Source organism: Colletotrichum acutatum (assembly GCF_030867785.1).
Source record: "Colletotrichum acutatum strain CBS 112980 chromosome Unknown BDZ83scaffold_8, whole genome shotgun sequence".
Classification (NCBI taxonomy): Eukaryota; Fungi; Ascomycota; class Sordariomycetes; order Glomerellales; family Glomerellaceae; genus Colletotrichum; species Colletotrichum acutatum.
Window position 1 is genome coordinate 260,668 of NW_026849002.1, and position 15,288 is coordinate 275,955.

Below are 15,288 nucleotides of genomic sequence, written 5' to 3' on the forward strand. Positions count from 1 at the left end.
ACTTGATGCTATTAAGATTTTAGAGTATCAACCGCGTGACGTTCCTCTCGCGCCCGCTTTTACGTTTTGTCTCCAAAAGAGGTATTATACTACAATTTTCCACCACGCTTGATCCCCCCCTGACGCCATCATCGACTCGTCAAAATGCTGCTGCTATCTAAACACTGCAGCCTCTATGCCTCGTCTCACGTCGGCAACGGCTTGCAATGCCAGATATACCCCAACCTCCACCACCTTCGACCCCCGTCATCGTCTCAGGTCGTTATATGGAGTATCTACGCAGGAGGAACGGGAGCAGCGGGACCGGTGCCAGTCGCGGCGCCTCGTTGGGCGGGAGGAGGAAGGAAGAGGGGCAGATAGCTGACGGCGAGAGCCATGACTGTTATATAATCGTCAGTGAACAAGCTTACGGAAATACGACCTGGGGCAGAGAGAAGTGACATACCTGACATGCCCACGGAGAAGTACCCCGGCGTCGCAGAGCTCTTCTTCGTCTCCTCGCTCTCTCCAAGCCAAGTCTGAATGCTGAAGACGACGGAAGCCCTGTTATCATTGTCACATCAGCAAGTCTGATCTCCAAGCTATGCCCATGTAGATCGGTGCTGTAGTTGCTTGGGGAAGACCCAGCAACGCTATCCATCTTGCTGAGGGTGAACAGAAAATGCGTCGTACCATCCGATAAACTTGTTGCGCGTAAGCATCGCAGCCATTGGCAGGGTAGAGGACAGCGTCGAGGAGAGCTCGGTGGAGTCGCCCTTGGCCTTGGGCTCCTGATAGGGGACGACTGCGCGGAAAGGCATAGAGGTTAGCAGACATTCGCGACAGGATAGGAGTGGTGCAAAACATACTCAGGTCCGGCCGACGCATATCCCGCTTGGACGCCATTGTGAGAGCTCTGGTTGAATTGAATATGCTGTGCAAAGGGATGTAGGGAGCTATGGCGGAGGGGCGTTCGATAGGTACCACGGTCCTGGATGCGCGAATGAAGCTCTCACCCGAAGAGACGGGCCGCAATTACAACACTCCAACAGAAGATCATGCCTAAGTTTTCAGGCAGAAACACACGCGACCCCCAAAGAGCTGGGGAAGGAAGGAAGGGAAAGGGAAAGGAAAGGAAAGGCCGGCCGGTTGCCCCGCCCCGATTGCACACACTCAGCCGACGACACGTTTTCTGCTATATCCACACCCTCCATTTCATCTCTTCCGAAAGGTGCCTGGGGGGTGTGTATCTTGTCCGCGCGAGCCGTCAAGCGGCCCCTCCGAACGCCGCCCCACGAACCGATCTGACAGTGGGAAGCCAGAGTTGTTGCTGAGATTCCGAGGGACGCGGATTCCGATAACGAACAGGCTCACACTTTACGCAGTACGTGCCCGGGATTTCCAGAAACCTGATACTAAAATGATGGGGATCGCCGTCTGCCCAGTGCGAAAGTGGGAGGACGCTCCCGCCGACGGGCTTAACCTTGCTATGGTGTTCGTTCCGTTGCCGAACTCGACTTCACGAGTACGCCCGGGAGTTGGAGAGTCAAGTTTACAAACTGCAACAGATAACCTCCGCTGGACATTGCCTTCGTGTGCCAACGCTCCGCAGGGGAGATGATTACAACAGGATCCCGAAATGTCTGACTTTGGGACGTGGACCACTGGACACCCTAGGGACCGAAGTTTGTGGGGCCTCGGAAGATGCGGCCTACGGAGGGTCCAAAAGAAAGGAGACGAGCAGAACAGCTGCATATTACTCCGGCGTCTTCTCCGTGGTCGTGGTAATCATTCGCAGCATGGAGCTTTGTCGGAGCATTTTGTTTTGCGCGCCTGCACGGCACCCTTACGAAATCCCCTCCTCCGTTATCTGGCGCGGAAAGTATCGCCTGTATGCGAGCCCCTCTGCAGCCAAAAAGGCACGAGATAACAGCTAGGCCGCGGCCATCTGCCCTTGCAGGCACAGCTATATTTCCCCACACGGGGCCTGCAGGAGAAGGAAAGGAGGGCCCTGGTGGCTCTTTTTGGAGTTCGCTTGGAACTTTCGAAAGAAGGTTTTCGACATCTTCTGGGGCCCTGGGCTGGGCATTGTCGGGGAACTGGCCTTGGAGTCTGGAGATGCGGTGTGCTAACACTGTTACTATGGAATATCGACCATCATGGCCTGTGCTTGTCCAACTAGCCCTCTTGATGCGGGCTTTGGTTGCAGCGACACGGAGCCTAACATTATAGATGTCGTTTGGCGAATAAGGGTCGGTCAACTCCAATCGGGCTCTGCGCAACGTGGATGCCGCTGGAGAAGAGTCTTGGATAGTGGAACGCAGAACAAAAGCCAACGAAAGGCCTCCAGCTGGCATAGTTGATGGGTCTGTTTGACACGCAAAAGTCCACACAGCACCAGTAGAGCCCGAACCAAGTCAGGCACGGAGACCCGACTATGATTGCACACGCCTCCTCAGAAGAAATGTTTCGAGTGTTGGTGACCGTGGTCACACGGGAGCAGGTCGTGTCAGCTGAAAGGGGATGGCCGATACCATCGTGTGTTTTCTTGTGTCTATGGCAGGTGTTGGGCGGCTTCTCAGTGGCTACCCCCGCCAGGTACCACCTGATTTGCAGCGGCGGATCGCATGCAGCATGATGGCAGATTGCGTGACACCTGGCGGCGATTCAGCCATCAAAGAAGACATGGACAGCGCGTGGGCGACGCAAACCAAGCAGCCGCGGTGCCACGGCGGCCCGATGCCTGGTCTGGTGTAGTAAGACCGGCGGGCGTGGTTTGGCACGTTTTGGTTCGCCGGCCGAAGACAAACTTTCCCAGGGCCTGGAGAAGGAGTCTACCCCAGTGCGCAAGGAGAGTTGGGACAGCCGACCGGGATGCTGTTCGATATAAGCCGAAGGGTACTATAGCCCCCCTCCTTCCGTCGTTGAGCCAGTGGTTGAAAGGGTCCCGGGGATATGAGGACCAGAGACAGGTGTCCCAGGAGACCGGAGAGTATGGACGAAACGCGGGAAGAGGTAGGGCCGGTTCTTTGTGTCAAACGGGGATGGTGGGTGCTGTAAATCTGGTGGTTGTTCTTTGCGGATAGCAGTGCCGCTCGCTCAGATCGTCTACCAATTCTTCACAGTTGGGCCTGTTCTTCTTGTCCCTCACCACCCGTTCGGGAGTCGGGAGAGCGGGCTGATGGGACGGTGGGGAGAGGGGCACAAGGGATGAGACAAAACACACGGGGTCGTAGACAAATCAGATGCAAGAGAGAGAAGGGCAAGACAGGCGCTGGTCGAAGCGAATGTGTCGATATGGGCGATGATGCGTCGTTCTGTCGATTTTGGGTTGGATGGTGGCGTTGGAGTAAAGCACCCGAAAGTGGCAGCTAAGATGCAAGTGGCAGCTAGTTACGGAGACGAATACCTACCTACCTGCCACTCTGCGAAAGGGACAACTGTCCGGGTGTATTCTATCGATACTAAGAGCCCATGGGAGGGACGTTTGGTGCGATTGGACGGGGTAAGAGAGCGGCAAAAGGCCAGGCCAGGCGATAGGAGCAGCTGCAGTTATATTGGGGTCTTGGACCGAGTGCGGCTAACAACATCTCAACAGCCCATTCCGGCTTCCTCTCTCCGCCCTTCCGTCTGGCGATGCGCGGTGGGCTCTTCCATTCCAGCGGTACGGAACCCCGAAGGAAGCAAGATTTAGACCTGGGCGAAGGGGACACCCGGGCGTTTGGGTTCCCTAGTCTGTCGGGGTTTCCAGTGTGCTGCCCACTCTAGGTCCAGGCATTAGATTGGGAGAGGAGGTGTATCCGGACTTTGTAGGAAGAGTCTAGGAGATGCAAGTGTCTTTACTAAGCGGTGGCCCGGTCCTTGTCAGCATCGACTGCGAACTGACACTTGTCTAATTTAGCATGCTTCGGGTTATTTTGATGACTTCCAAAGTTTATACGCGAGGATGCAAGTCTGATACGGAGTTTTGGAAAAGGCAAAAGGGGGCTTACGATGATGATGATATTGATAATGGCGATGAGTATCTGTAATCCATCATTGTCTTACATCTCAGCACTCCATAGAGTCTATACGGATACACTGACTGGGTACCTACGCCTTTTGGAACTGGACAAGCTAGAAAGGAAACAAGACCGGGGCGAAAGCAACTTGGAGGCGGGAGTTGGGCGAATCAGCTGTAAGACATTGGCTGAACAAACCAATGAGACGGACATAACCCCATGGCGGTGGACGGGGGTCGTCCTTGGACTGGCTGATTCTCGAGGTTCCATTGGCATCAGGGGACTGAGAGGAGAGAGGAAAAGAGACAGAAGAAGGGGGGGAGGTGTGTGTTCTTTTCCCCCAGCTGATCGGAAAATCGACCTAACCTATTCAGGCCAAAGCGCCAGCTTGGCCTGGTCGTCGTCGATAATTTGTTGACAGGAAGCTTCCGATTTCCATTCCTAGTTCATTACATCGCATCGTTACCAATTGTTCGTCGTACAGCCAGTCTCAGATTACGGTTCGCATGTAGGCAAATGATCAAAGTGACAATCTGCCTATTGCCTACTGTGTTGCTGTAGCAAATGAATCTTCCAGCCTCGTCTTTTACCGCCAATTTTTCTTCATTGCCGCCGCCGCCTCAAAGCCTGTCGCGTATCCGCCTACTTTATGCCGAAACATCAAAGTATTCTTTTTCCTTAGCCAAGAACGGGACGTTGCTGTTTGGCCCATGTCTGCATCGTGTGGTCTGAGAAGTGGGTGTAAACTCTGTCCTAGCCTCCTAGGTACAGATGTTCCCAGTTACTAATGCTTGGTGAACTCGGGTCGGCATCCGAGTTTGCAGAGTTGGAACTTGCACACCACATAGACATTGTTTTAACCACCCAGTACTGTTTGTAGTCTGCGTATCGACAAAGAAAGTGTGTGCAGAAAGATTAAACAGTCCCTGCGCTTATCGGGAGCTTCCCGCAACTCGGCGCAACTCATCAACCTGGTCATGTCCGTGAAACCGAACTCATCCATCTCGGAGAAAGTCCCAATTCAACAACTCTCACACACAACAAGCCGTATGAAATTGGAGTACTTACGGAACACAGCGTGGGAATGAGGCGCTTAATCCAACCAGCCCACTCACCCCAAATCGCCGTGCTAGTTCCAAGGCTCCAAGCAACAGACTGAGAGAAAAACTCCCGCTCCCTGAAACCGCAGATCCCATCGGCTCCCCGCCCCACGACTAAAAGCAATTTAGCTGCTGTTCCCTGGACGCCCACTCACTCTCATACACTGGAAATAGGTACACCTTCTTTTCACTCACTCCGCTGTCCCTCTCACTCTCACCACTCACTTTCACTCACTTACTCATTCAAACCCCCCTTCTCAGCTCACGCCCCCCCCCCCCTTCCCTTGCCATCTCATCCCGTATCACACGCCACACCCTCCGCTCTCCGTTCCGTCCACCAGTACCAGCACTTGCCAGGGTTTGTCAGGTTGCTGCTTGTGGTTGCCTTTCCCATTTTCAGTTACCATTCCCATTCCCCATTCCTAGCCTGAATTCGGTCGGATTGAATTCGTCGGGTCCTTACTGCGTGACTAGATACTCAGTCCTGGGCTGAGCTGAGCCAAGGCACACTATAACGCCGAGCCATATTTGCCGTCCCTCTAGTAGTCTCCTGCACCACCTAACAGGTACCTAAGGTACGCTGCGCTGCGTTCTGCCTGCATTGTCAACCCCAACCCACGGCAACTCTGTCTGTCACACTCAAACACCTTCTCAGGCGCCCTCTTTCTGTTTTCCTTTCCCTCTCTCTGCCTTTTTGAAGCTCTATCTCCCCAAATTGTTAACTCTTTTGGGAACAAGACTCTCTTATATACCTGGACTACGAGTTTCTCCGCTCCCCGCCTCCTGGCTTTGTTCACGTTTCCTGATCTTGACGTTTGCTCTCTGCAAGCCATCGGTCACCATACGACTTCTCCCCTTCGCCTTGACACTCATGGTCAACGGCTTCAACACAGTAACATAGGCTCTTTCAACCTCGACAGTGTCAGCAACCAACAGGATTTCCAGCGGGCCGTTGCGAGTCATCCGACATCAGCGAACCTGGCATACGCGGGAACCTTCGGAGATACTGCGCCCCCCGTCTATGTATCCGTGGTAGTAGCCAGCCGTACGAAAGATCCCACGCGCACTTTGCAAATCCGCCGCCGCTGGACCGTACGGCACCGCACCAGAGCCCTGCACACTCCACCGCTGCATGCACCCACCCTACCAGCGCCTGCTAATCCAGTCCTAATCCGCAAACTGCTCTTGCACCCCCCGACTGCTGCACAGATAGCGCGGCTGACGCCGTCAGATCCCCGACATCAATCCGTCGACCGATTATTCCTCCTCCCCCCTTCCATCCAACATCACCTCAGCATCGTCAACCCGTTGGCACTCGGCATCGCAGCCTCGGCGCTTCGACTTAATCGCCTCGTCAACTTAATCGCCTCGTCACTACATCCAACACACCCGATCATCTCTTGAGAAACCAGCAATGTCGCCTCGGAATTTCCGCCTGCGATGACCTCAAGGACCCCAATGGGCGTCCAGCCGCGACCGCCCCAGCAGCGAACACTGAGCAGTTCGGGCTTGTCGGTCCAACGGCCAACCCAACAGCGTTCCCTATCCGCCCAGTATTTGCCCCAGTCGCCCGTTCGAAAGGATAACCTCATCGACTTGACTGGCGATGCCAACGATGCCGCCGTCGCACAGAACAGATATGGCACGTTGCCGCGGAGGGGAGGCTCTCGCCTCAAGCTGGAGTTGTCCAACGAGGCCATGCTTGCCCAGCACGGCGTCAGCGAGTCCCCAAAGACTCTCACGCCTTCCCGCCTTATGCCCAAGAACGAAACCTCAAACCTTACCGATATGAGCTCGCCGGCCTCGGCCAAAGGCCAGCCCGTCGACGCAGATAACCCACCGATGCCCATGCCGAAACGTCGTCCGCGATTCGTCGTACCCGCCGCCGTCAAAGATGCGCCAGCCCCTGTCATTGCAGTTAAGAAGGATGGCCGACCGAAACCGTACCACATCGAGACCCCAAGCATCGCCCCCCGATATGCGCCTTTTAGCAAGCCGAGGCCCGACGCCGCAGCCAAACCAGGCTTTGGAGGTTCGAGCAGTGGCGCGCGAGATATCTCGGACATGGGTCACGCCGACTTCTTCCCGTGGACCGGAAACCACCCCGAAGACCAATATACCGAATCGATTATCAAGAATGGATACTACGATAAACAACCGCAGGCCTCGATCGAGACACAATCTGCCAAGGCTGCATTGTTTCCCGCCCTCAAGCATAAGAGCGGGCTGAACTTGCTGTCCAACATTTTTATCGGAGTGCTAAATCAGAGAAAGCTAAATGGCCAGATCTCGTCGCCGTCAACTTTCAAGCCGCCGCCGCGCGTTACCCTAACCGATACGAAGCGAGAAATGTGGCTGAGGGACTTGGCGAATCCATCGATATCGTTGCGCCGACTGAGCCGAACGATTCCCCACGGTATCAGAGGCAAAGTGCTACTGGACCACTGCCTCAATAAGAATGTGCCGACAGAAAGAGCAGTCTGGCTGGTAAAGTGCGTCGGCGCCAACGAGATCCGAGCCTTTAAGAGAAAGGGGAACGGTCCGGGACCCTTTGTGCTCGGTGGCGAAGCGAAGTGGCTCAGAGACTGGACGGTGTTCGTGGAGCAATTTGTGGAAGGAGTCTCGACGGCCTTTGGCGATAACGACTGGAAAGCCAAGGTCCAATATGCGTAAGTCTACATCATGCGATGCCCATATACGCAGGAGCTAACCTTTCTATAGCATCCGACTCGCGACGCACCTCTATGCCGAACAGCTACTCGACCGTGACCACTACATGGATTGGCTCGTCTCCGGATTGGAGAACTCGACACAGTCAAAGCTACCCATGTGGATTCTTACAACACAAATTTACTGGAAAGATTTGCTTCGTTTGAGAAGATATGGCCGACGATTAGTGAATGCGTTGCTCAGCCATCTCAACACGGTACGTCAGCTCAGACCCACAAGGAGTTCTCAACTAACTGTTCAGATTCATAACGATCCCGACCGCGATATCCTTACCCAACTATCGACGAGGTTAACATCTCTACTTACTCCCCTCTTGTCCGCCCACTCGGACAACTTCGTGTCTCCTGCGACTTGGTTCAAGTACAGAGACGCTCTGCTCGCATCTATTCCGATCGATAACGACTTTGCCCAAAACGCATACAAGTGGATCAATGTCAGAAACGAGCAGCTAGTTGCATCAGCCAGCAACTCCCAGCCGGCAAACCGACAGATACTGGTCAAGCATCTCGACACCTCATTCATGTCTTTGTACAGCCCCGACTTGGCTACGCAGTGTTGGGCTGTTAGTGAAGACAAGGGAATGATAGTTCGCACATTATTGGAGTGGTGCACCTCGCCTCACAGACCAGGCACCACAAAGGTGTATACCACTGCCAGCCTTCTTCGAGCTTGGGCGGCTACTGGAGTGGATGTGACGACAGCTATCCTCGAGTTTCTTAGTGCAAACCCACCAACCGAGACGAGATCGAAGAGGGTCTTCCACCAGCTGGTGTCAGAAATTGTACGATCAGGAGACTTCCAACTTCAGGGGTACATATTCTGGCTCATTGCCCGAGGCGGACTGAGAGAACCGGCCGATACTGAAGCAGAAGGATCTTGTGCTACTCGACTGCTTGTCGATCTCCCTCTCCATGCCCTTAACTCGTCTGCCCAAGCTACACGAGCAAGTCTCTTACGACGAGCATCCTACGACGTCAGCGACGAAGCCGAGGATATTAACACAGCACTCAAATGCATTCAGCATGTTATGGGACTTCCTCTTCCGCCAGGAGATCCGATGCTTCAGCGGAAGCCCGTACCAGTAGGAAAGCTTTGCAGGCTAATCTCCAACAGCAACCGTGCATTACAAACCGAGGTTGGAGCTAGGCTTCTGCAAATATTCACCAAGGAAATCATCATGACGAAGAACGGCCCCCAGGTCTCTCCGGCTATGTTCAACTTCGCTCGCGCTATTCTCGAGGCGGCCTCCGACTACTCAGTTCTCGTCGAGATTGTGAAGGTGGTGTCGAGAGCTTCGAGCCCCGAGATTCTGGCCTCCTGCGCCGATACTTTCAACGTTCACCTACCGATTTTTGCAGCACTTGGCGTGGCCAAGGAACTCTTCGACGCGCTGATGGAAAGGTTGAAAGTGGTTAGTGACGAGCAAGGACCTGCTGCGCGACCTCTTCTGGCATCCCTGGCAAATCTTTCGACTCTTATCCCCGGTTATACGAATACTGCTGTCTACTTGCGTCAGCAGCTCCACCAATGCGATCGTAACAACCCTATCGACGCATGCTCGCCCGTATCTGATAACATGACGGCGCAGCTACAGGATGCCGAGGGCGAACTACACGAAGAGATTGAGAAGCTTTTGACAAGCGGGACCAGCGTCGATCGGCCTACCATGGACCGCCTTTTCCAGACTGTAGTCGGACGGCTAGAATCTTTCTGGTTGAAGTCGGCGGACAGACAGCGTGCCTATAGCGCACTTCTCGGAAGGCTACGCATTTTCGACGCTCAGCACTTTGACGTGCGCATGACTGACTGGGTCCACCACATCAGCACGTTGAAGACTCGTCCTGCGCTCGAAAACATCTATCCCCTTCTCATCAGCATGGGCTGTCTGACCTTGCCCATTATTCTTACCACGACTTCCGTCGAGGCAGGGAGGATCGGGCTGAACCCGTCAATGCCCCCTAACAGCACTACGACTTACATGCAGGAAGTCCTCTCTCTGACGACGATGCCCCTTCCCGCCAAGACCGCATTAACACCCGAAGAGATCTACCGGTTCTATATCCAGCAACGAGTGGCACCACGTCAAAACCACAAGGATATGGTCTACCTTGTGAGGAATGCACTCGTCGAGTTCTCGAGGCTGCAGGGTGTCGTCGACTTTTCGACGCTGCCACTCGCGAACCCCGAAGTCAAGGACACCGCACTGCAATTGCTCAAGTTATTGGTTCTGCGAGATCCTCCTTCGGTGGTCCAAGCGCTGGGTATCAAGAACCCAGAGCCTGCGTTAACAGGACTGTTTGCACAGATTACAACCAAACTCCTACTACCAGATGCTGGGGACGATTCGCCGCTAACGTTCGAGACGGTTCTGGAATTGGCAAACGAGTTCACTCTTCCCTTCTGCCAGCTCAAGCTTTCGGTTGGCCTTGCGGCGGATAGCACGACGAGCCCGGGAGGAGGCGAACAGGCTCTCACTCAGTTCGACATGTTCTCGAGGGCGATGGATCGCGCTGTGTCAGCCAACAACGTCATGTGGACTAGCATGCTACCCTACCTGAGCGAGGACATCACGGAGCATCTTAAGAAGCAGGCCCATCTGCGTTTCCTAGGTCTCTTTCCGTCAAACAAGAACCCCCCTGCTGCGGATCCTCTTTCTCAAGAAAGCACTCAGCTCGCGGGAAGTCTACTTTCAGTCGTTGAGGCTATCTTGAGAGGTCGTCCGCCTGTCCGGACATCACAGCTTACTTCGGGCATGGTTGAGAAGCTTGCGGAGCTATGGGAAGTCCTAGCAACCGACGACATCAACAAGAGAGACCTACGCGCTTCAATTCTCCGGTACTGGCTCCCTGCCTTGTTGCGGTTCATCACCCTACATACGACTGCAAACGAATCTGCGCCAGTAGCAACCCAACCCCAGGCCGCCAACAACATGAAGCCACCCGCCAACACTGCTGTCTTTGAGATTCGGGCGAGAATCCTAATTGTTCTGTCTGGTCTTACACTTGAATTGGACAACCAAGCATTCCAGGACGCTCGGAGTGGCCGACCTCTCGGTCAACAGGTCTTCGATCTGGCTTTGCTGCTAGTCGATACTTTGCCGGACGACGTGCGCCTGCAGTGCGTGCGAGTCTTGCTTACAGGCGGCACCATGCAGAATCCAGCATCCTCAGATGCCCGTCTCCGATACCTATTCAGCCACATGCCCCCACCGACGGAGCAATTTGTGCTTGCTCATAGACAGCAATCTACTACACAAACAAACGGGCCGCAGAGAATCAAGATGCCAATCTCGATGCAAGGCACCGATAAATTAACGCCGTTCATCTACCGCAAATGGGAGATGCTCAGCGAGCCCACTCCCAATGTTGGAGAAAACGACACGGCTCTCAGTCTCACATTGTTTGAGGCCATTAAGATTCAGTAAACAGATTGGAGGAAGCGTCGGGGATACACACACATATACACACAACATTTCATTACTGTCATGCATACTTCGGAAGAAAGGCGGGGTGTTCATTTATAGATACCATTACTGGTCCAAATCGGGATTGTAGAATCAGGAAGGCGAGGGGGGAGCAACGAGAAAAGATCCTTTTTTGATACCAGGATGGAAAGTTAACAGTCGGTCGGCGTCGGCTGACTTGGAAAGATTGAAGGGGAGGGATGGAGGGGTCATCGACATGATTGTATTACTGAGGCGGGCATTAGGGTGGTTTTCCTTTTTCATCATCATGACAACAATATTATTATCCAAACGTGTTTATGACAACTTTACTCATCTTGAGTTGCGTGCGATTGTGGTTTCCTTGTGGCAGTGCAGTGCCTTGAAACTATGATGGTCTGGGTATCCAATATTCCTTGAGACATTCTTACTAGGCTTTTTGTATCGGCACCTCTATCCGTAGAATTCCTCTGTATAAAGGTACTGCTTTTGGCGGTTCAAATCAACCTTTTACCCCTCTTCAGGCTCTCCAGATATCAGCCGCATTTTGAGATCACTATCCGTTCCAGCCCAAACCGCCTTCTCTCAGGCCTTGCTCGATGTAGCGCCTGCCCCAGCATCTACCAGGTCCTCGTTCCCAAAACCGGAGTTCTCAGTGCGAGTAGTATCAGGTCCTGCAAGTCTAACCAGGGTATAATACTCAAGACACGTATTAGCTTTTCGCCTACCTTGATTTCAAAGGACTCAGCTAGATTCATGCAACCTATCTACAAAGCATACATAGCGATAACACCGAGATAAATGAACATGACGGTTCGAGCCCATAGTAGTGTAGGGCGTTTTTACCGGACCCGTATCCATGACCCTGGACGGTCATATGAATATGCAATCCATTTTTGGTGAAAGCTTCCAAAGTTCCATTCCTTTTGTCGATCTGATTGTTCCGTTCACCCAGATAGAACCCCGTATTGTTGGAAGGTGTTAACACGTGCCTGCCGCCACGGTTTTTGCACTTCTGATTGATGTCTATATATTCAAGCCGATCTTTGACATCCTTGAGTATTAAACGTGTGCTCCTATGTTGATGTGTGCTCTGAGAAAGTACTTCAGTGAGATGGGCCCCAAAAGTCTTTCAGCTGCGGTATCGCTGCCCTTGCTGGGTAACATCACCGGTAACACGGCGCCATCATGATTCGCTTTAAGAGAGAAATTCTGGACAAGGCGATTTATTGCTGAAAGCTTATCGTACGCACGTGGATTGAGGGCATCAAGTCAACGTTAATCATATGTCAAAGTTTTCACGTTCTCAAAAGATGCGTTGTGGCATCAGTCTCCCATGTGACGCTTGTTACGCTACGGTGATCGCAATGCATCTACACAGACACTTTGGCTGAATTCAGCTTGCGTGTGAATTGCATAGGGAGATGATGTGTTTCGGTTTCCTAAGCGTAGCATTATGAATTCTTTTCCATATATGAAGACGACAGGCTCTTTGGATTAGCACGAAAAATGTGCTGGAGACTAAACTGTTATCATATTTGTCGTCTGCGGCCTGCTAACCAACCTTTGTCGAATTCGAGGCCAGTCGCTTTAGTCCTTCTGCAACGCTCATCACCAAAGCAATTAAGTGATTTCACAGGGTATAAATAGGCTCGACTCCCTTGTAAGACAACAGAGAGACTTTAATGGGCGCTTGATTCCATCACAAGTGGTGTGAGTGGTTAACAGCTGACTTGGTTGAAAGGGGGACACTACAGACCCAATAACAATGAATCTAAGTAGCCAAGCATGGGTATGGCCAAAAAATGGTCAGGAAATACTCCCATATCAGAATAAAGAAACATTCGAGACGTGTGGAAGAGTTCTTTCTATTGGGCTGCATAGATTCAACCTATGCAATTCTTTTAAGTTTTACTCTGCCATCCATCTACTTTTTGCGGCGCTTCACCTACCTCCTTGCCTCCATCTCGGCAACAGCATCTTCGTTTAGACTCTTATAATCAGCACAAAAAGTCACAAGATGCCCTGCTTCTTCATTCTTTGGTACCCAACCAAGGTAAGGATCCTCATCACGCCGCAACTGCAATCTCTGCATGAATCTCTTGCGGACAAGTGTCCCGGCAATGACGCCTTCCGCTAGTAGTTTTCTTGTTTGTTGATGTTCTTTGTGTGTGTGTGTGTGTGTTTGTGTGTGTGTGTGTGTGGGAGATGAAGACTGAAATTGACAGGAAAGACGTCTAGCTCGCCCGTTTGAGTATCGAATACTTTTGCGTAGGGTCTACTTCAAGGGACTCTTGTTGAACTTGAGGCTCTTTGACATAACTTATCTCAAATGTTCGCTGCCCTTGCTCAGTTGTTCACTACACCTTTTCACACGCTACCTAGCTGCTATCTCGACAAGGAATCTGCGTATGTACAATGAAGTCGGACAAATACCCTTCTAATCTCGCTCCATTTGTTCATTCTGAGTGTATCACTGCTGATATGTATACTAATATAACCCTTGTCTGATAGTATGCCAGCATCCAGTTTTTAGCCAGAACAATCAGTCTGAGGTGATGCAAAGCTCCAAGGGACGTTCAAAGCGTAAAAGTTACTCAAAGACGAAAATAATTCACTCCAGTCTTTCAATAACTTCTTTCTTAGTTGCTGGGCAGAGAAGTAGTCTAAAAGCTTGAAACATGTAGTTCTCTTAGCATGCCTGGGTCCAGCAATAGTGGTATGCATATTTTACCTTAACGTACTTGGTCTACATAAACAAACATCCATCAGCAGGACACAGACCAAGCTTGCCACTTCCCAAGCTTAGAGCTTGATAATCTGCAACAGCGTCAGTCAACAACATGTAGCTCCAGTACAGAACAACTTACTGAACGCATCCATCCTGGACCTGATTGATACGCTGCCAGTTGGTAGGATTGCTGATGGACGCCACGCAGCCTGCAAGCCCGGGCCGTGTAAGCCTGTCGGTGAAAATATCAATCGTGCAGCCTCCAAAGACAATGTTGACGCTCTTTGCGTCATAGTTGGCAAAGCTCCTGTTGATGCTCGTCATGGTGAAGCACTGGGCGAGATGTTCGGTTCCCGTGTTGGAGCCACCACCGTAGTGGAATGTCGAACCGCCGGCGCATTGGTCGTGGTCGTGGAATGTTACTGACCAGGCTGAAACAGCGGTCACGGTGGAAAGAAGAAGAGCGAGCTTCATTTTGGAAGTGATTGAACGATAGTGAAATTGAGTGATAGTAATGATTAACAGAGAATGGAGGGTTGAGCGGTGACTGTGGCTTGGCATAGCTTGGTTTATGTAGTGTCGTTGGCAACGTGCGTGTACGAAAGACAACTAGGGCTTGAATTTTTCATGTTTGTAGATCAAGAACGCATCAAAACCACGCGTGTCGTTACAATCGTGAAAGTTTCATTGCCTACTTTCTAATAGATTACTACTTGCTCACACTCATCAAGTTGCGCGGATAATCGGCATGCTTTGAACATGGGCTGTGCGGGGCCATTGCGAGCTCTTATACTGAAAGTCAATATAGTACTTGTTAAGATTTACAAGAGCTACACATCTTTAGAGATTAGGTATCAAGTTTAGAGTTGCGGGATGACCGAAATTTGATGCGAGATGTGCGAGTAATTCGGCTTCGTCTATCTGTTCTAGGGAATTGGTTCCCGAAACCGAGAGGCGTAACGACTAACGGCCCTGTGCCTGACTCGCCCTCTTCCTTAATACTAGGACGATCAGAGTACTACTGGAGAGAAGACGGAGAATCCCGTTAATGAGAGTCCAAAAGACCACTATGTATAAGTGTCAACAGGCGGCCATTAGTACATTCTACCAGTTCGAATCGACTGGGTGTTTCCTTTTCCAAGTACAATCGATTTGTTCCTTCTGTCTTCATGATGCTTAGCAAATTCTTAACAAGTTTCATCTAGTGTCAAGATTTCGTGATAGGAGTTGGGAGTCATGAATTCTTTTGCCATCCGTAAAAATTCATTTTTTCCGCGTGAAGTCATTGACATGTTCCGAGTTCAA

At 51.8% G+C, this 15,288-nt stretch overlaps 4 protein-coding genes across 4 annotated transcripts; 1 reads left to right on the forward strand and 3 right to left on the reverse strand.

The window, feature by feature from the left end:
* Positions 1–275: 275 nt before the first annotated feature.
* BDZ83DRAFT_747724 (uncharacterized protein) lies at positions 276–885 on the reverse strand (the record flags this gene model as incomplete). The annotated part of the gene is made up of 4 exons (XM_060513492.1): positions 276–379; positions 446–543; positions 673–784; positions 849–885. 4 exons carry the CDS (start codon positions 883–885, stop codon positions 276–278), a joined length of 351 nt encoding a protein of 116 aa, XP_060370146.1.
* Positions 886–1,268: 383 nt separating this feature from the next.
* Positions 1,269–2,471, reverse strand: BDZ83DRAFT_422904 (uncharacterized protein). Its single transcript, XM_060502989.1, has one exon. The coding sequence runs from the start codon at positions 2,334–2,336 to the stop codon at positions 1,653–1,655; it is 684 nt and encodes a 227-aa protein (XP_060370147.1). The 5' UTR covers positions 2,337–2,471; the 3' UTR covers positions 1,269–1,652.
* A 3,746-nt stretch (positions 2,472–6,217) lies between these two features.
* Positions 6,218–11,300, forward strand: BDZ83DRAFT_423011 (transcription mediator subunit Med12). Its single transcript, XM_060502990.1, has 3 exons — positions 6,218–7,749; positions 7,802–8,006; positions 8,052–11,300. The coding sequence occupies exons 1-3, from the start codon at positions 6,521–6,523 to the stop codon at positions 11,232–11,234; spliced, it is 4,617 nt and encodes a 1,538-aa protein (XP_060370148.1). The 5' UTR covers positions 6,218–6,520; the 3' UTR covers positions 11,235–11,300.
* Positions 11,301–13,784: 2,484 nt separating this feature from the next.
* On the reverse strand, positions 13,785–14,457 carry BDZ83DRAFT_647267 (uncharacterized protein; the record flags this gene model as incomplete). Its single annotated transcript, XM_060510058.1, has 3 exons — positions 13,785–13,953; positions 13,987–14,001; positions 14,123–14,457. The coding sequence occupies 3 exons, from the start codon at positions 14,455–14,457 to the stop codon at positions 13,785–13,787; spliced, it is 519 nt and encodes a 172-aa protein (XP_060370149.1).
* Between the last annotated feature and the right edge of the window lie 831 nt (positions 14,458–15,288).

Coding starts and splice junctions, on each gene's coding strand:
- BDZ83DRAFT_422904 (XM_060502989.1), bottom strand. CDS start 2,336: ATGCCAGCTGGAGGCCTTTCGTTGGCTTTTGTTCTGCGTTCCACTATC.
- BDZ83DRAFT_423011 (XM_060502990.1), top strand. CDS start 6,521: ATGACCTCAAGGACCCCAATGGGCGTCCAGCCGCGACCGCCCCAGCAG. Junction 7,750..7,801: donor AAAGCCAAGGTCCAATATGC/GTAAGTCTACAT, acceptor ACCTTTCTATAG/CATCCGACTCGCGACGCACC. Junction 8,007..8,051: donor TGCTCAGCCATCTCAACACG/GTACGTCAGCTC, acceptor CTAACTGTTCAG/ATTCATAACGATCCCGACCG.